Genomic DNA, 21,392 nt, shown 5'->3' with positions numbered 1-21,392 from the left:
AATTTAGTTTAATTGTATTTCAGATGGTAACAACATTTCAAGTGGCTCTTCTTCAGGTAAATCTACCTTCTAAAATTCTATCTACAAAAGTCCTTTTATTGCTTTGTTCCAGCTATATTATTTCAAGATCTCATTACATTTTATATATTTCTAGGAGAGTGCAAGTCATAATATGGCTCTTGCTCTCACGGTCTGAATATTTATTTCTGCAAAAATATAGATATAACAGGTAAACTATTAAATTTAGTATAATTATATGACATATAAAATCCAAATTTAATGATACTTCTCATCTTATTATTACTGGAAGTAGGAGTATGCAGAGCATAAAAAAACTTCAATCAATATATGAGACAAAACACATTGCAGAAATGGATAGTGGTATATGAATTCAGTGTTAAAACAGAAAACATCTTCAGGCTTCCTGTCTCAGAGGAAAGCAATATTTTTTATCCTGGCAGCCTGGCAGCCAAGGTGATGAAGGGCTGAGAACTCCTAGAGAGCTTGATCTAATAGATAGAATAAATTTTTTTCCCAGCTGCCAAAAAACCCACCATAGTCATACCAAGACAGCTAAATATTGTGCTAGGTAACAAATAATTTAGATATAATATTTTCTGTGATACTTGCTGTTTTAGTTCATTGCAGTTGTTTACTTCTTTCTTTTTCTTTCATACTTCTAATCATATTCAAGAAATAAAAATGCAAGAAGTAACATCTCTGAGAGGACAAAAATTTTTTTTCATATCGCCTTTTTACAAAAGCACTTCAACTCCTGTAAGTGTAATGAATAAGATATAGTAAAATGACATTTCTATCAACAAGTGGAAAAAAACCATGTTAATGTACCAATTCATATTAATATTCAAGAATATCAGGATTATGTCTTTTGAGGGAGACCCTGTTTACATTGTTCTGACTGAATTAACTCATCAACCACACACAACAGAGCCCCACAAGCATCAGAGACTTGATTCCCTTCCTTTCATAGTCTGACAGAGTCCTATGTGCAGATATCAGAGTTAAATCTTTCTCCCTCACAAGAGAACATAAAGAAGATTGCTGGTTTCTTATACTGGTACAAGACACACACAGCCTTAAATTTTACAGAAAACTAAAACAAGTGCCAAAATTAAAGGACACCATACCAGAGGATAAAAAAAGAAGGGTATTCAGTGTCTGAGAATTATGAGTTCTAGCTTCTAATGTTAATAATTGTATATGCCTTGCTTTTTTCCTCCTGAAAATAAATTATTTAATGAGCAGAGCAAGAAAATTATCCACTTAAGTATGCTTCAATACTTCTTAGGGAAAAGCACTGAAAAAACAATAATTGTCTCTTTCTGTAATTCTTTGTCCCAAGGCCTGCTGTGCCCAGACAGAAAACAAGGCATCATCACCTGCCACAGAGTTTGCATAGAGTAGATTAAAGTATTTGCCGCTATTTTAGACTGTCAGTGTTTAGGGATTCCACTTCTCAAAAGCAATTGTTTCCTTTACACTGTTGCATGAGTTCCTAGATGGTATTCCTAAGCCCTTGAGCAGCAATTCAATAACTAACAGTCACATAAATCTGATCATCTAAATCCCAGAATTCTGTGACATTCAATTATAAGAAAATATTTCAGCAAAGGTCTGACTTGTGCTACTATTGTGAGAGTAATTTCACTTATTCGTTTGGGAAGGTTTCAGAACAAAGGTATTATGGAATTAGCCCATGCTCTGGAGGGTCATAATTGACTATCTTCCCTGCCCTTGTCAAGGAATTCTGTTTATAATAGGTTGGTAATTGTGGATATGTATGTTTTATTCTTTAATCTTATATGTTGAAAAAGTAACATATATTTTATATTATAGCCAGACCAGTCATACACCATAGTAAAACTATCCAAGACCTGATTTTCTTCAAAACCCTATCACAGACAACAGGTTGTACAGAAACATGAGCAGTTCACTTTGATTGAGCTCTCAGCCTAGGAGAAGTGATACATCACACCAGGAAACAGTTCTGACAGTTTCTACACCTCACATAGACAACCTCCTGCAAACTTTTTTACATTTGAGCTCTTCTGATTTGATTTTGGAAAGTCTAAATCTAGAGAAGGTTGAGACAAATAGACTAAATCAAGCTGCCAACTAGGGAGCCTGAGACCAGCTTGTATTTTTCCTTTTGCTTTCACATTCTGGGGTTTGGCTAACTGCTTTGCATCAGCATGAAAATATCAATACTACCAGTGGTGCTACAAAAGCTGGCTGAGCAATTTTTTTGAGGAGCCGTCACAACTTTTCAGCTGCCATCTCTTAGGATTCCCCTTCTGCAGTGCTTGGGATAGTATTGCAGGAATCCCATTGACATCAGCTAAACAAACTTTGGGAGATAACACAGCATCTCCCACTACCCAGAGACCACTAAAGAATTTGTAAAGGTAAAACTCTCTCAGTTGCAGGCATTTCTCTGATTTAGCCACTGTGTCTTGTATGTAAATATACATTTTCATCACTAGAAATTTGGGGATGGCCTTCATTATATCAAGGGAATGATCAGACCAAATATAATTTCCCTTCCTTTTTATAAAATGTTTGCACAGAACAGACACAAGAATCACTAGCCATGCAAATGTATTGGGTTATGAAATAAACCTTTGTTCAGATATTTTTTCTGGAATACCCCATTTTGTATTGATGGGGTAGAAAATTTGCAGCCATGACTGTAGCTGTTGATACAGTCTTTTGGGAACTAATTTACACTCTTTCTTTTTTTTTCCTGGACACAAAATTCCATATGGTTGTATTCAGTGTCTAAGAATAGCAATTTTCTATTAATGTTAGCGCTTCTTTTTGCAATACATATGGAAAAACAAGAATATTAATTTTTCTTATCAAGATAGGATTTTTCCCCAAAACTATTAATCTAAACATTTTCTTTCCATTAATTCTAAGTCTTCTCCTTTGATCTCCCAAAATATGAGACAGAATTAAAAAAGGCTTCAGGAACACAAGAAAAGTCAATTTGAGTTTGACTTTGGACACAATTCTATCTGCAAACAGTTTAGAAGGGTTGTAAATCATCTACAGTGATATATTTTTGGACTGAGTTCTACTATTTAAAAACTTTAACAGCTGAGATGGCACAGAGAATAAGTGCAACCAACAGATTAACTCATTTACAAATTATTTATTCAGTAAAGTGAAGTTTGAAAGGAGGAGGTGGAGTAAGTCAGGAAATGTGACTCAGACTCAACTGCTTTCCTCAATTACTCTTAGGAAGACACAATCATACAAATCTCTGACTCAGCATTAATAAGAATTTGGCAATCTAGTCTTTAATAAGCATAAGGATTTTAATGTAACATTATCTCTGAATTCATAGTAAATAGCCAGTTGCATCTGAAAATTGTTTGGGAATTGTAAGCCAGATCCATCTGCTCTGACATCATACTTACACAAAGTAGGGGTTGTCCATTACAAAACAAAAGATTTCACCCCATAAGCAGGATGCCAGGAAAGCTTCCACTGGCACTTTTGGTCTGTACTTGGACAATAGGCCTGAGGCCTGAATGAATTTTCCTTTGTGACAAATTGTGTTATTACACTTCCTTGCTCAGCTCAGATCAGTAAACTATACAAATTCTGAATGGCCCCCCTGAAAACTTCAGTTACAGGAGAGAGATGAATGTTCAACACACCATGTAGCTCATTACCAGTTCACTGAAGAATAACAGTACTCCTTCTCTTAGGAATATTCAAATTAAAAAGCTGGAAATAGAGTTTGAGACTATTTATTACATTGTATAGATGAAAAGCAAAAGGCTGCTCATCTAAGTTTTCTATTTCATGCCCAAAAGTCTTAACAAGAAGCAAAATTCTCACTGAGTATTCTTTCCAGCTGAACTGCAGTCAGACAGCTAAATCAGTAATGCAGTATAACGTGGTCATATTAACGTGGTGAGGCAGAAAAGACCATCTGCAGCACCATGAATATGACTAAAATAGAGTGCCAGCAAAAAGCCTTGAATAGTGTCTAATGCCAGAAATCCTTATGAATGGTGTTTTTAAGAACTTCAGCGTAATTGATAAAAAAGAGAATTATAGTATTTTTTCACTTTGGATGCAATAAGCTTTCAAAATTGATTTATAAGCTGCTTTATAGCTCAATTCTACATGCATTTAAAAATAATAATTTTTTTTTTACGTTCTTCACTAATTTCAACTCTGAGCAGTTGTAGTTTTCAAGCTTATTTAGAAGAAATCTACACACTCCCATGGAGCAGTCTGCTGAATATCACTGTTTAGACTGAAATTTGGCACTTTTAACTGCTGTTTTAAAGATGCATGACTCTGGTTTATGTAACAGAGATTTCTTTCTGTTTTACTGTTGTGTGTATATGCTTGGAGTGATAAATTCAATGCTAAATATTTGGAATTCAACAAACTTTTTCTAAAATTGACAAGGACAAAAAAGTAATATTATTACATGGATTTATATTTTAAAGTAGAGAAAAAAGGTGGAAATAAATCACCAGATTTCTAAACACTTGTATGTTATCAATAGTCTTACAGGTTTTCTATTTTATAGTACATTTTCAATTACTTGGATAAAAAAGGTTCTAACAATGAGGTGAGAATGGAAAAAAATTATTCAGACTATTACATGAGATTCAAAGACTTATACAAAGATGCTGAGTGGCCAAGTGATAAAACAGCAAAAGCTTTTTTTTTTTAGACACAATATTAGAGAATAAATTATCTATTACCAATCAACAACAAAATACCGTAGCTGTTGCCAATATATCTTAAGTTAGCACAGTTAGGAAAATAAATCCAATTAAATATTGGTAATTATAAAGGAAGCAAGCAAAGGTCAAAGAAAAAAGCCATTATATCACAGCATTGATCCCTAAATCTGGGAGTAGCTCAGGCTGTTGTCAAAAAGGATTACATTAGAAATAAAAAGTAACTGAGAAGAATGAGAAGGATGTTCAGAGGTACACAATACAGTTACAAAAGCAATCTTCAGCCTGCAGAACAAGTATAAAGAGAGCAATTCAGCAGATGTATGAAAAACTGTAAATATATTAAGACTATAAAAAGGGAGTATTATTAGCTATTTTTTATAGGAAGTAGAACCCTCCCAAAGGCAACAAGTGTATAACAAGTAAGACGAAGTATTTTTCACAAACATATGCTAAAATTATGGAATTCTTTTTGTATAGAATGCTTTGCAGATCAAACTACAACCATTTCTTAAAAACACTGAGACAAATTCATAGAAGAAAGGTACATCAAACATTGTTTGTGGTTGGAACAAACAGTCTATCTCAGGAAGTTTCTGAAATTCAGATAGCAAAAAACTGAGTAAATTTATCTGGAGAAATAACACAACGCAGTGACTCTTAATTTCTTTCTTCATGTATCCACCACTGGAAAATACCAAGGTCTAACAGTGTGAACAGTGTGCTAGATGGACCTTTGGTGTCATCTAGTACTGCAGCTTTAGCTCTTAGGCAGGTTTCCCTGAGCATGGTATTCTCACTATTATTCATTTAGAATTCAAAATACATATTTGATATTCAATACTAAATACATAGGACATCCATTTAAAAATATTAAATTATAAAGCTGGGTCATCTATTGTTCTCCAATTACTGTCTGCCATAGGCATAGAAGAAAGACTATTTCCAAATATATCAGTATCAAATGATAGATTGCTGTGTTAAATATTAATAAATGTTAGGTAGCTACAAATGCTGGAAATTTAAACTGATTGAAAAAAAATTACCTTATCCCAAACAGAACTTCTTATCCCAAAAAGAGATAATAAGAATATACTTTGAAATATTCTCCAAGAAATCATTTCACTAATGATTCATTGTTGAAAACACTTATGTAGCAAAGCAATGAGATACAAAAAGTTATTTAATAAGTTAAACTGTTTATACAATGGCACCTGATCATTTCAACTTTTTAAATTATTTTATTTTGTTAAACTTTCTTTAGCATTGCTTTTTCTAAACTGTTTAATATGTTTTTGTATATCTGAAGTCCCTGTGCCTCCATCTGTGAGTTGTATTACACAAAACCTTACAAGATTTGTTATTTAGGTTTGGCTTTTTAGAAGGGTATTCTATAAATTTTGCTCTAAAGTTTGCACTAAATTCTTCCTCTATAGTTTCTTTCTTTGCACCATATTATACTCTTCCTCTCAGCTACTGATATTTCTTACCATTACACAAAGTGTTACTTTTCCACATAATCAGGATAGTCTCCCCTGCCATTCAACACACCAAGCCCAACTCAGCCCATCCCATGTAAATGTAAAAAATAATTTCATTTTATAGGTGCAACCGAGGCTTGAAAGCTGTGTTGCTCTTTTTCATTGTTTGCTCCTTTACTTTTCATTTCAAACTTGTTAAAATTGTTTCATCTAATCATCAGATGTAAGTATTGGAGAGGATTTTAGCAAAACTGATATACAGCTTATTTCTCTCTCCTAAGAAATTAGCCCTGGTATCTTTTTGTTTAACCTGCAGCAAATAAATGCATATATCAGCAGCACATTTATAAGCACATGGAGTTCCACTACTATTAGAATCCACAAATATCTATTTCAGGATAACAACTACCAAGCAAAACGTTAGACATATTCTGGCAGGCTTTTATAGATACATAGATTTTTAATTTAGAAAGGATCATCTGAACCTCATAGCTTTTAAAATAGGCTGTAGAATAAATGTTTTTATTCCTATTCTAAGCTAAAAAACTCAGGTCTGACTGGATTATGAAATCTTTTAACACCCCAACTACAACAAACTTGGAGTTATATTTGTATATTTACACATCCCATTACTAGACATTTTAGTTTATTAGGAATAGCTACTATCATTCACTGTAAGTGAAAAAAAAAAAAACTGATTTCAATGACCAGACACTAATGTGTAATATTTTTTTCTGTTTCTGTGTTTTTACATGTAGGCAGACTTTTTGGGTTCCGGCTACCCGGACTGAGACTTCTGACATACCGAAAGCAGTCCTTGCCCCAGGAAGACCCTGATGCAGTCATAATCGATTCATCTAAGCACAGCGATGACTCAGTGGCAATGAAGCACTTTAAATCACCTACAAAAGAAAGCTGTAGTCCTTCAGAAGTGGATGATACAAAAGCACTGATCCAACACAGTAAATGTTCACCTTTGGTTAATATATCTGGACCTCTTGACCACTCATCACCCAAGCAGCAGTGGGACAGACTTTACCCTGACATGATACAGACAAGCAATCCACTAACCCATTCCAGATCAAAGGAAAGTATTTGTAGTATACGGAGAGCGTCTTCAGTACATGACATAGAAGGCTTTAATGTCCATCCCAAGAACATTTTTAGGGATCGTCATGCAAGTGAAGGTATGGTAGAAAGTCAATCACTATTCTCTGATGTACTAAAAAATGAATTTTTTCAATATTTCATCATAATAATCATCACTTTGCAAACAAAGCTAAATTTAATGACTCAATGGTGCATTGAAAATATTAAGGGCCCCAAATATGCTGGGCTTATGTACACTAAATATTGTTTTTAATTTCCAAGGAGACTAATGGAATCATGGTGTTGATCTTCTCTATCAGGGTATAGCAAATATTGGGTCCAGCATTCCTAAAGCTAATATTGGGGTTTAGGGGAAAAAAAAAATTCAGGTGATCAAGTTATAATAGCATGTACCATTCTCTCCTATACTTACATATATTAGATTGTCTTTGATTGTATGAAATGCTACTTCAGAAACTGATAAGTTTATTTCTCTTAAATCTGTAATGTGCAGATTTTACATTCACTGATCCAACCCTGAGACATGTTTTTTCTCTCATGCTGAAGGAACAATCCTCAGCAATTCCATTGACATGTATTGTGTAACGAATAGTGAAATACTTAGTGAAATGCTTAGTGTAAACTTCATTTAAGTATGATTTTCTCCTTGCACCAGTATATTCATTTTTCATTGTAGTAGTTCCCAAATGGTCATTCTTCATCCATTTATATATCTATGAAAATGTGTAAGAATCAGTTTGAATATTAAGTGTCTTTGATTACAGTGGTAGAAAGCTGATGCATAAATTACCACATAATTTTATACTTGCTGAATAGAGGAGAAAAAATTTCTATCTCCACTTTATGGAAAAAGTTTTTTCAAATGTTAACTACTAAGGAGAATAATTTCTACTATGAGGAATCAATAATCTCTTGAATTCCTAAGGGTTCTCCTGGGATGTGACCATTTACAGTGTAAATAGACAAAACACTGTCACTCTGTTTTCACTTTGCATAAACTACAAAATAGTAGAGAACCAGGCCCTAATTTATGTCAGACATTGTCATTCTAGAAAAACTCAGCAGAAGAGAGGATGGCTCTCAGAAAGGCATTAAAGTTAGTAACCATCCTTGATACCATCTGCTTACAATCACATTTGAATTGGACACATTATGCTGAAAAGATATTTAAATTTATCCAGCAAGTCCTAATTGCCTAGCTGGATGGTGAGCAATAAAACCCTATTATTGCTATAAAATTATCCATGCAAGTTAGGCTACCAAGATTCAGCTTCAATCATCTGCTCCAGGCTTGCCGTTTCTGAGCAGGGAGAATGCAAAACCCTAAGTTCAACAAGTAAAAGTGAACTACAGTCCCAAATGGCTAAACTCCTACCAAAGGAAAAATACGGTTAAAATACTTTCCCATTCCATTTTTGTTTTGAGTTTTGTCAAATCATTCAAAAACTACTACTCTATCTTAAAATGCAAGTCAGGATTCAATTTGTTCCTACCCTTCCCAGTTCAAAAAATATTAATTGAATCAGTAAAGCAGAATTCTGAAAGAAGAGAATAACATTACTTAGCTAATACTAACTACAGTAATTTACCTGCAGATCAAATTTTACAATAATGCAATTGAGAATAGAAATTATTTCATGTGTTAAATTATGTAGCCTTGTTGCCTATCGCTTTAAAATTATCTTCACTGTGCCCATTATATGCCAGAGGATATTACAGTAAAAATGACAGCTTAGCATTTTAAATTCATTTGAGTGTACTGGATCAAATTCCATTATAAATTTGCTTATATGACAACAAAGGCAACAGGGCAGGAACTGTTTCCTACACTCACCACCCAAAATGCAGCCAAGCCAGCCTCATCTGAAACACCAGCCAGAATCCAGATTCTGCAGTCAGGTAGAAGTTCAGAAATGTTATTGTCCTCACAAAGTGGACTCAGCGAGATCGCTGCAGCCTTCTGAAAGAGCAGCAGGCTTTCGAGCCCAACTCAGCCTAATCTCTGGTACTGCTACAGATGCATGCCCCAGGAAGGCACTGGGCTGGGAAGAGCTAAGCACCTTCCCACAGCCCAGCTCCAGAGGGCCCAGCCGGACGTGCGAGCTCCCCGGCGCACGAGGGGAAGCCAGCGAGGCCGCAGGAGAGGCAAGGCCCGGCGCCGTCCGCGATGCTCCCAGAGGTCACGGCCTCTGTCAGGGCAGGGCTGACACCCTCCACGGGCACAGGGCTGCTGTGGCACGGCCAGATCAGAAACGCCTCAGCCTCAGAGGGGGCCTGTCAGCCCAGGTGAATGCCTGTGTGAGCCCAAAGCACACCTGAGGGCTGGAGCCTTGGCACAGCAGGCGCCCGCACCAGGAGCAAAGCAAAGCCCGGTTCCCTGCCAGGCCCCCTCACACGCAGGGTGGGGATGGGGCCTTGTGGATCACATTATTATCACATGAACCGGCGTGGCGCCCACCTCTGCACTGCGTGGCTTCTTTAAAACAGTGATGACAGCAGCACTAATAATATTCTCCCTGAAAAGTTTTGATCTCACAAGAGGATTCAGGGCCAGGTGAGCCTATGAGGACAGAAAGCTTTGCCGATGTTTCCTTGTGAAGAAAGGTTTAAGGTGTATTTTTCTCCAGCACTTACTCAGAAGGGCATTGCTTAGGTTGCTGCCATGTTAAAAGTGTTTCCTCACATCAGTCTAGGCAGGTGTGGGGTCTGGGGGTCCGTGCCAGGCCTCCCGGGCAGCCCCACGTGCCATTCAGCCACCCTGCACTTCTGCCTCTACTTCTCTCAATTATGTGGGACTAATTATTTCTTCTTGGCACTTTTGCAAAGAAGAAATAATTTTTTTCCTGCAACCCACTGCTAGACTTGTGGAGAAAGAATTTTATCATGTTCCTATTAAGGCAAGTTAGATAAAGCCAGTCCTACTGCCGGATGATCTATTCCAGACACTTATACACATTATCTCAGTTGTCAGAGTGACTTCAGCTTCACTTAAAGTCTTCATAAGACAGTCAAGGAGGTGCAACAATATTTCAATTCAAACCATGCACACTTTAAAGCTGTATTTTCTACTTTTTCTGATGTAGATTTTAGTTGTCTTTTTTTTTTTTTTGTCTTCTTCTCCATTTTTATTATGCTGAAAACCAGACAATGGTCGCAATGTCAAAGGTAAAGTATACATCTAGACTGTACCTTCCAGTGTTTCAATCAGCCACACTTTTTGGCATGTTACTTTGCCTGCTGTATGAAATGTCCAAATGCAACATTCTCATGTTGACTCCTCTAGGGCTAGGTCTATTGCATAAATTATATTTGTTAAACATGTAGTTATTCATGTAACTCTTGTCTCAATGCACTAACTACGAATCACTGGGAAAAGTGAAGGCATAGTTAAACAGCCTTTTGATTTAATTATCTGTTAATTAAAAAAAGGAAGGGATGGAGGTAGAGCGTATCATAGTTACTTAACTCAGTGCTATTGTCCTTAACCAGTCAAAACTTCTGTTGAAGCTACCAGGAGTTTTATCTGTAAAAAGATGTGTGATTGTATGAGGACATTAGCAAATGATCCATTGTTACAAGGTACTTCATTTCCAGTTAACTCTCTCAAAAATAAATAACTGATAATCAGGACCCTTGTGGAAGTATCTTCACTTATTCCTCTTTTGTCTTTTTAAAACTAGTTTCACGTTCCTGGATGGCAGGGGGTATGGTTTCAAGCTTCCTGTAGCATCAAAATGTGCATGCATGAACTTCATTGCCAATTTCATGTTCAAATAATATTTAGTTCAATTACAAAACTTTTTATTTTCACCAGCATTGAGCTACATATTTTAGAAGCAATTTGAACATAATCTGTAAATTATTTCCTCCATTTCTGAAGATCACTTACTAAAGTGCTCCGTTTAATTGCCATATTTGTATCTGTGGGAAAACTGGTTTGTGACTTCATGCATGATGCAAAAAGTGTGTGTACCTGGTAAAATCTCTCCAAACTGCATGCAGTGCATGATATAGGTTCTGTAAAACAATTTGTGGACTACAAAATCATTGCATTTGCTTCATGTGTATGTTGGCAAAATCTTGGGGAAAAAACATATAGTTTCTGTGCTGTACAAGAATTTTTATAAATGTATTTACTGCTGGTGAAAGATTATGAATTGGCAGCTCAGGAGAGTGAAATAATTTCTCAATGCAGTGTGAAGCAAGGATAATGAAATCCTACCATCAAAATGGGGAGCTCAAACTTAACCTGCTTCTCCTTTTTAGGCTGGGCAGAAGCAAGTCATTCTCCCTGCTTATTCATTTCTCTGCCTCTCTGTTGAAACTGTCAATCAGGGTGCCAATTAGTATCAATTGTGATTGTGATTTGTTATGGCCCCCTTTTCCTGCTTCCTGCTATAACAGTATAGCAATAATCCACTGAGCTGTCAAGTATCAGCTCAATTTCTGCCAGCCTGGGCTGTACTTAAGCTAATACTGTCTTTCAATCAATTACCATTGTCAATGAGGTACATTATACCTTTCACCACTTTCTAAAGCAAAAGAAGTTGGGGAAAAAAAGCAAGATTCTATTCTCATCTGCAGTGAGCTTAAGCCTAATATCATGCTCTAGGGCATGAGTATTAGGTAGCAAAACAGAGAGTAATCCCCTTTGGAATGGAAGCAATAAAAGATGTAAATCCCAGAAACCAAATTTAAGTATCTATGAAGTTACTAATAAAACAAAATCTTGCCTACTATCGAATGACAGTTTTGCCTAATCTATCTTAGTTTCCTCTTAACCTTTGAATTCCTAAGGTACGAAGAATCTTGTCGATCTGACAAATTATTTCAACTTGAATATCCTGCTTACATCTAAACTGATTCAATATTTAGAAATTATTGCTCAAACTAACAGGGAAGCAGGGCTGGAAAACTGCAGTCTGACTACATGTCCAATAGCACACACCAGGCAAATTAGTCACTTCACTTATTTGTGAGGAGACTGTGAGCCCTGATATATTCTGAGCACTAATTTTTAGTAGACTCATACAGATTATGCGAAAGATAGATTCAGGTCCCCCCTGGGCAAAAAGGCATTTAAATATAGTATCATAATCCCTTGGTGGTGCCCTTAGTAGCAGGCTTTTTTACCATTCCTTGCAGGTGAAAGGTAGTGCTTTCTTCTCTATACCAATGAAGTTGTTCCACAAAGAAAAATACTAGGAGAAAAAGAAGGACTGTTAAGCAGTTTAATGATTAGAGAACTCAGGTACAAATTCTTTTTTGTACCTAAACTTTTAGTCTAGAGCATCACGCCCTCCCCTGTCATCTTAAATTCCTTTCTGCACAGTGGCAAAATTTGAAATGGAGTAATAGAGATTTTCTATCTATGGCCCAGATTAACAAGCAATTATCATGAGTTTAGGAGATAGAAAACATGTAGAGACCCTTATAAACTTCAAAAGAAAATTAAATGTCTGCTTCTTCAACAAGCATTTGAAGCCAGGTGTGATGGAAAATCAACCCACGCTTACATAATTTTGCTAAAAAAAAATATTAACACAGCATAAAGCATTTCCCCACAGCCATTCCCAAGCAGCTGGTTGCATCTCATTCATTCTCACATTGTAAATAAAATCAACTGTTCCACTGTTGACTTTGCAATTTACCCCACAGGCCTAATCCTATCCCATTGACTATTCCTGAATCAACATAAACATTCTTGTTTTCCTCTCAGGAAGACAAAAGAAAACATCAAAAATAAGAAAAAGAGAAAAGCACCACATTGTTGCCCTTAATGGAATTAAGGCAACCTTAAATAATGTTCTCATGTGGATCTAAGAGATATCCTTCAATCTCATACTTTATGTACATTACTACTGACTGCAAGACCTGGATTTTTTTCTTAAATCCCTAAGTGGATTTAGTTCTCACTGTCTAAATACCTTTATAGCTCTTTTTCCAATATTGTTCTCAAAAGCAACTTTTCCTTGCAATTAATATTTTGGCTTCCCGATGAACCTTATGATGACAGCACAAAACAAGTATTCTGATAATTTATATTGCTTTCTTGTTCAAACAACTCTGTATAATAAGGAAAAGAATAATTATAACGAATATGTACCTCATGAAGTATGTAAATTCTATTTTTAATGATACACTAGAATAGTATAAGAAGTTTATATATACTCTTTTGATATTCTACCTGTAGTTATATGGGTTATACAAGTATATATAGTATCCCTATAGTGTCCAGTATTTTGTTAGCAATTGAAGGAACGTATTTTGAGAGTCTACTCAGTTTTCCAGTTTCTTTGAACTGTCATGTGAGCATGAGCAATGTAGGGACATGATAATAGAGCTTTTGCTAATTCCAGGCACTCTTACATAATCATAAGTCGTATTTCCACCCTTATAAACAAATGAGCATATAGTCTTTATAATAAATTCAGCCAGAACTATAATAAGAGCACACCAGCATTCCCAGTAACATGAAAACAAGTAAGGATAGATGCATTATGCAATTTGGAATCCATCAACTTTATAAAAAATATTGAGGGTTATATGTAAGGGAAATGTCATATTTATAGCCAATATAAGATTTCAATCTTATTAGCAAAAGAGTTATTATAAAAGTGTTTTTAGTAAAGATTGTTTTTATTATTAACAAGTAGTATATAGAAAAATAGTTATTAATCACCCTTTTAACATATTCCACCATTAATAAATTATTAATGATAATTTATTTCCCAGATAGTAAATGTGTGTTCTGATTTTTCAGGGCCTTTTAATCATATCAAGTCAAGTCTGTTGGGATCCACATCGGATTCAAATCTCAACAAATACAGTACGATCAACAAAATTCCTCAACTCACACTGAACTTTTCAGATATCAAAAGTGAAAAAAAATCTTCATCTCCTCCTTCTTCAGAGAAAGCAATTATTGCACCTAAGGTGAAGGACCGAACGCACAATGTAACAGAGAAGGTTACACAGGTAAGGTAATACACATCACTTTAGTTCATTTTCAATTGTATTTTTCAGTCTATTCAATAGATTCTTACTCTTTTAATGAGTTGTTTGGCTATCTCCAGGATAATTTGAAGGCTTTAAAACATTATGTAATTCACCTTCAATTCAGTTGCTTGCTTATGAGGTAATCTACAACATTAGACGATACTGCTAACAAACAAAACTTTCCTGCTCCCTATTTTTTAATGGCAAAGAAATGTAGTATGCACCATATATTCCAAATAAAACCATGAATTTCAGTGCTCCCTGTCATTCATAAACGTTAGTTTCATTTTCATTTTTTTCTCAGCATTATTAATTGTTGATTAGTGTAAGGCACAACATGATAACAAATGGTAGGTGATTGTGCTACTGTATCATAATTACATCTCATAATTTCTGTTCAAGTTCTTTGGCTTTTCATAATGCTCTTTCTTGTGAGTATCTTTTTCCACATATGTGCATCCATAAGGCTGTCAGAATGAAAAGCAAATACATTTGGACTGGATGCACCATATATCTTATGAACAAGGCATATAATTGAAACAAAACTGAAATTTAAAATAGTGTGTTTCTTCGCTCTAAGACAGATGCAGTGCCCTCTGAAGTCAAAGGAACTTTTCAGCTAATTTCAATATTATTACATTCATGTTACAATCTTATATGAAGAGTGACTGGGACAAGCTAGGAATGTAGAACATATTGAAAAAAATACCAAGAGATGACAGTATCCCAAATAACTTTTACAGGGTTAGTAAGCAGAGGGTTGGCCCTTAAATGCCCAGACAGACTGAAAGAGGTAAGAAGTGCTTTGTAGTAGAATGCAGATAGATATTCCATAAGGAAGATCTTGCCAAGAGTAGATTTGGACTTAGAATCATAGAATGATAGAATTTAAGACTAACAAGTCCAACCATTAACCCAGCATGGACAAGTCCAAGACTAAATCATGTCCCAGGTGCTGACCAGACTGCAGCTTCTCTACGTTGGTGCTTTGCCAGACAGGGTCCATGTTCTTACTCCCTTTGACAGATATAAAAAGGGATGTATTGTACACTCTCCTAAAGAAATAGAGATATAAGTTGTATCATTTCTATTTTGAGATCAGTTAGTGGCTAAAAAGTAATTGGATTTTTATCTTTCATATATTTTGTCTTTAATAGCTAGCTTGAATCTGCAACCATTGTCCTTCCTTCTGTGGTCAGTTTTGAAAGATATAATCTCTTCTGGATCCACTTTGATATGTTTTAAATTATTCATAGTAGTTATATATAGAAATCTTTTCATAGATAATATGGCAAAAAGTCAAGTTACATAAAAAGACTAATTTTTATAAGTTATATAAGCATGAAGCAAGGTAGGTTTTGGGTTTGGTTTTTTTCCTTTGTTTTTTTGGTTTTCTTTTTTTTAAATTCTGACTGGCTAATTAGTGCCAAGTTGCTGAGCTTCTATGTACTAGTGATGCTGTTGGGGCAAAAGAGGGGGCAGAAATTTTTTTTAAAATTTATGTTTATTCTCCAAATAATTTAGATTTCATTAAAAGTCCAATGGCAATGGCACGGATCAGCTATTCTTTCCATGAAAATTGATACCTACTAAATTTAAAATTAAATTTGAAATGCTCTATAAAATCTTTACACTTCACAAAAGCCTTCCAATTTAATTTGACATTGGTTTATGTCCTTTTCTAGAACAATCTCAACCACTGTGCAGAGCACAATTTGCATAGCAAACTTTGATGCCATATCATTCATTATAATTAGAAATAGTTCCCTGCAGCTGCTGCTTTTTCTTTTATTACATTCACTTATCAATATTTTTAGGTGCTGCTGAATCCTAAATGCTAGAATTAGGTACAGGTTGAAACTCCTAGGAGGCAAAATATATGTAGGTCTATAGTGTTGCAATGGTCAAGGATCTAGTTAACTAGAGACTCGTTAATTAGATTAGAAATAGACATTTAGAAGATTTAAGTGTCTAGTTTTAGTACTGTTTATGTTCCTATTCCCAGTGATTTCAATATATTTTGTAAGCTCTTTGAAGATTCTGCTTCATGTCTGACTATAATTTTATTTGTAAATATTTTCTTAAGCCATAGATCCATTAGGTAACTATCTGCAAAACAGTACAAAAGACGGCTTGGAAGATTTGAGCACAGTGTTGAGAATACAATATGGTGGAAATGTTAAATGAGCTGGTTAAAATATGCTCATTCTGGCACAGTCTCTGATAAGGAAATCTGTCAACAAACATCAAAAATACACAGAGGGCAATATGACCTATTTAATCTATGGGGCAATATCAGTAAAAGAACAAATGAGTATAAAACAGCCATGGTAAGTTTAAAGGTCACCCTTAGTCAGAGTGGTGACATTCTGAAACAGTCTTCCAACTAAAGAAGTTAGGGCAGGAATTCTAAGTGTTTCTAGAAAGAGCCTGAGAATGTAGTGAAGGAGTACATGACATGCTGTATTTTCTGGAATTGCAGCACTTGATGACATGAAAGGCTTCTCTAAGCCACATACTGTACAATTCAAATATATATCCATCCATCTCTCCCTTTGTAGTCCTTATTTTCTATCTTTCTCCCTTTCCTCAGTTTTGCTGAGAAATTTGATCCTGGTGTTAAAATCTGACAATTCCACTACCATGGCTCCTCATGGTGCAACTCAAAATATATCTGTGAGCTTCCCTGTTGTATCATGCAGCCTGAAGTCTCTCTCATGTATCAGTAATATATCAAATATAAGCATCACACAATGCAACCAGTTCTTTCCAAAGACAACAACTGTATAACTTCTTTAATATCCACAACCTGGAGATGTAAAATTCAGGTCTTGAATAGAGTGAAAAAGGAAAGCCACCTTCAGAGGGCAGAGGAGGAATGATTAATAAAGTAAATAAAAGAGTCGTTGCTCACTGTGTTTAGAGGAAGCTATGCACTTTGAAAAACATTTAAAGAGGACTAAGATACTTTAGTAGAAATATTTTAGTGGAATAAATTAGAAATAGAAAGTAGAATAAAGTTTAGAAAATCATTTTAATAGAAAGAGGAGATGCAGTGGGACAGTGCTTTATACTTGGAGAGAAAAATCTAGGTTATATATTCTACTGCAAGAAACCTTCCAATATTGTTTTTTCTATTTAATAGGAGGGTTCAGGACATTATGTAGAGATGAAAATTGCCTTAAGATATAGCTTGTGGTGAAGTGCAGCACATGTGATGGTCCTGAATAAATAGATTCCCTGATTGTTTTGCCTGGATTTTCACCTGGGGCATCACTAATCATAACTCCTTGTGTAATGCCAAGAAGCATAACATCTTCTGGATGCTTGTTTCTGTATAACATTGACTTTTACTCAGAGAATTAGTCTGGGTGTAGCTGCCAGATAGCCCTGATTGATAAATTGACATTGTTATATTCCAGTGCAGATATTTGTGACTAAATTATATTTACATTTCCATTCTACTCAATAAATTTTTTAAAATCTTTTTTTCCTTATAATTTCCAGAGGTGTTAATGTCACTCTCTTCTGGAATAATCTCAACTTACTTTTTCCATTATTTCTTTTTTACAGTCTGTTCAGCAGGACAGTGCAATTTCTGGACTCTTTTGTACTGACAGGTTCAGTTGGGGTCCTGACATTGATGATTAGAAAGAGACAAGTCTTCCTAGAGGCACAGAAGTAGACTTTTATTAAAGAAAGCAGTAGGGCAAAAGTCTGACATCTGTCCCTTAACATTTTTTATGAATTCATAGAGGGGACTTCTGGCCTTAAAATTGCAATGTGCAAAAACACAACAGGAACTGATTTTATATTTTGTTTAAATACTGATTTATTTAAAAGCTTCTTAGACATCCGGTTTCCACTGATATACAGCTGCAAAGTTGTGAACTCCATCATGAAGACTAGAATAGTCAGTATCTGTGCTTTATATCTAAAGAAAATAGAGAATTCCTGAATGCCCATAACTTAATACTGTCTCCCAGTAATTGTCCCAGTTAATAAAATATAAATTACTTGTCTCTTTATTGTGTTGTTTAAGAAAAACTGTTTTGTTGCTTTTGATCACTAGTGTTCAGAGAGTGTTCAGATTTATCTCCTTGAAATTCATCAATTTGAAGGAATACAGAATGTGGTTAAAAGGCCAAATATATATCTGTTGTTCATTATTTGTCTCAATAAATGACTTACAGGAAAGTAAAACTCTGTAATCTTTTAACTCCTTTAATAATTTTCAGAACAGTTTCACTATCCACCCACCTCTAAAAAGCAGATATATATACCCAAACTGGTCATATGGCTGATGAAATGTTAAATATATACCTTGACAGGCTACACAGAATATTGTGATCTGATTTGCAGACATGCTGAACACCCACATATCTTCTGAAAATAGAGCTGCTGGTGAGGGGGATGGGGGGGGGAGACTGGGGATCATGTATGAAGTGATAGACCCTGTAATTTCACTGTATGTTTTTGTAATTTGGCCAGACTCTAGTTCGTTCCCCAGAAGATTAAGAAATTAGTAACAATATCCTCCCAAGACCAATAAAGCTGTTGATATAAAAATAACTATTACATGATCATGACTTCAAACTGACCTTCAGGTTTTCAGGCTAAAAGAAGGTTACAAGGATCTAGGACAGAGAGGGGCAATATAAGACCTAAAAATAAACCAAATTATTGATCTATATGTTTTCAGCAGTCTGATTCAGCTGACACTCTGCTGCTTACATCCTGCAATAACACATAGACACACAACATTTCAAGGCTGTTCATTTTGTATTCTGCATAACACAGAAAATTCTGAATAAAGGGGAAACAATTTTGATACCATCCAATTACACAGCAAGAGATACATATAATAGTGAAATTAGGGAGTAAGCAGGGCCAATATTTCCTAGTTAATGTAAGGAAAGTTTAAATTTACTCTGAAATGGGAAGCTTCTTTTTCCTGTTTGTGAATTGACACTTCTAATACAGAAGTCATTCCCTTTTTTACAATAATAGCACCTTCATGCAATAAAATTTATCTTTTATTGTCATTACATAATTAGGCTTTGTAATTGCTATAGATGTAATTATAGAAATAGTATAAATGTGTGCAATTTCATTACAATTTAGAACATGTGACACACTCTATGAAACCAAGAAAAGCAAAGAAACCATGGTTAAAACCAGTAAAAATACCTCATATTGTAAATGCAACGTCCCTGTAACAACCTCAGTCTCACTGTGGCCATTTAAACCTGTGCCAAGGTGTCACCGGACCTGGAAGGTTGTATCTTTTTCACCAGAGCAAACAGCCATTCCAAGAGTGTGGAAGCAGAAAATAAAGCCCAATTTTTTTGATCCATTTCAGAAGATAACATAGTATCTTCATTATATTATTTACTGCTGCACCAAGTAATAAAAATAAGTTTCACAAAAATTGTGAAAGATAAAATATTCCTTCCTTACAGTAGTGCCTCTTCTTTTTGTGACAGCTGAATAGGTTCAAGCGTCTGAAATACTGAGGTGTTTTGAGAAGATTTCACAACATATGGTAGAAATGGAGCAGTCAGAAAGCCCAGCTGCTTTGCAGCATGTAACCTGGATGCATCCCTAATTAGTCCATGTCCTTCCCCCAAGATCTGCTCTTCTGAAAAGGGGATTACCTGATTTTGCTGAGATGGGAAAAAGTATCCACTATCTTCTATGAATTACAGTTTTTAGTAATCAATGCTTTGTGTGATCTTTTTTTTTACTACCTTGATACTAACATGGAACAAAGCATATGACCTTTGTTAATATTAGCTCATTTGCCAAAGCAACATTCCTTTTCTAATGCTAGGAAGTGGGAGAAAATAGACTTTCAGATGGCATTGTAATTTGTTCTGACAATAAGAAGTCGGGTGTAAGAACTAATATTCTACAAAGCAAGCAAAACTTAATGAAACCAAAGTGCCAGCAGCATTTAGGCAAGCCTCGTTTCTCTGGTCTAGAGGTATAAACACCCAAACTCCCACTTCATGGTGAATTGACCTTGGAAGTTTCTAAACTTGGTGGGTTACTCTGCTGAAACCAACAGTTCTGACACTCACCAGAACAGTCTCACCATGAACTTCAAGTCAAGCCCCACTAAGATCCAAAGAGCTGTGAGATTCTCTGATGCATTTGGCATGCACAATCTGGAATAATAGCTTTCACACATGCAGTTAGAGTTGCCTTAAAACAGCTGTGAAAGAAGTCACAGTCCCTCTTTCACATAACCTTAGAACTGTACAAAAATGTAGTGTGGAAGAGACCTCTAGAGGCCATCGAACCCAACCTCCTATGCAAAACAGCACAACTGCAAAGTTAGATCAGTGTCCAGTGGTTACCATGTTAAATCAGGATTGTTTCTATCTTTAGGAAAGCATAAGTGTATATAATTTCCCAGAGACAGACTGCAATAGCAGCTGACATAGGGAAAGAGGAAGGGAAGAGGGCAGAAAGCCGTGGCTCTCATGGATCACAAAAAGCTGTTAGTTTTAAGAACACCACTGGTGTAGCTAACATTCAGGACAACCTCTTGGAAAGAGGCAGTCCTGGATTGTATTTCCAGAGTAATTTGACTGTTACTCATCTTACATAAATGACCATCTGTTTAAAAAGCCACAAAAATAACCCTGGGCACCACAGACTCAGACTCAGAACTCCCTCCCTCTCTAAGTGCCCTTACCCTCAAATTGTCTGGATTCTGAATTCTGCTCTAGTGCCATGCACCTCACATGTACATACTGTAGGACCAATGTGGATCTAGTTGCAAAAAGGCAGAACCTGGAAAGGCAATGTTTAGTATTTACCTGAAATTATATAGTCACACCTCTTAAGAGTAATTTTCCTCAGGCAAAAAAAAAGGTAAGTGTGGTCAGCTAAAAATATAAATTCTTTTCTCTTTTAATGTAATACTAGTTAATATACAAATTTAAAATTTTATGAGTAATCTAATGATTAGTTTTTTTCAGGAAATTTGTACTCTCCCATACATCAATAATGAAAAAATTGATGAATATACTAAATTTTAAAGAGCAGAAAATTCCTGCAA

The 21,392-nt window shown here is 35.4% G+C and overlaps 1 protein-coding gene across 5 annotated transcripts in view; it reads left to right on the top strand.

The window, feature by feature from the left end:
- The window catches only part of KCNH7 (potassium voltage-gated channel subfamily H member 7), a 211,418-nt gene that overhangs the window by 132,630 nt on the left and 57,396 nt on the right, over positions 1 to 21,392 (top strand). Inside the window, exons 4-8 of one of the 5 annotated variants that reach the window (XM_085584308.1) lie at positions 24 to 56; positions 6,973 to 7,401; positions 10,469 to 10,489; positions 11,005 to 11,028; positions 14,088 to 14,302. In XM_085584308.1, the coding sequence (XP_085440434.1) occupies positions 24 to 56; positions 6,973 to 7,401; positions 10,469 to 10,489; positions 11,005 to 11,028; positions 14,088 to 14,302 (722 nt within the window). The remainder of the gene's footprint in view (positions 1 to 23; positions 57 to 6,972; positions 7,402 to 10,468; positions 10,490 to 11,004; positions 11,029 to 14,087; positions 14,303 to 21,392) is intronic. The other 4 variants (XM_085584310.1, XM_085584309.1, XM_021528561.4 and 1 more) reach the window with 4 other exon arrangements.

Source organism: Lonchura striata, chromosome 7 (genome assembly GCF_050655825.1).
Source record: "Lonchura striata isolate lonStrDom1 chromosome 7, ASM5065582v1, whole genome shotgun sequence".
Taxonomy (NCBI): Eukaryota; Metazoa; Chordata; class Aves; order Passeriformes; family Estrildidae; genus Lonchura; species Lonchura striata.
The sequence above is the reverse complement of the archived record's forward strand: the minus strand, read 5'-3'. Positions and strand labels throughout refer to the sequence as shown.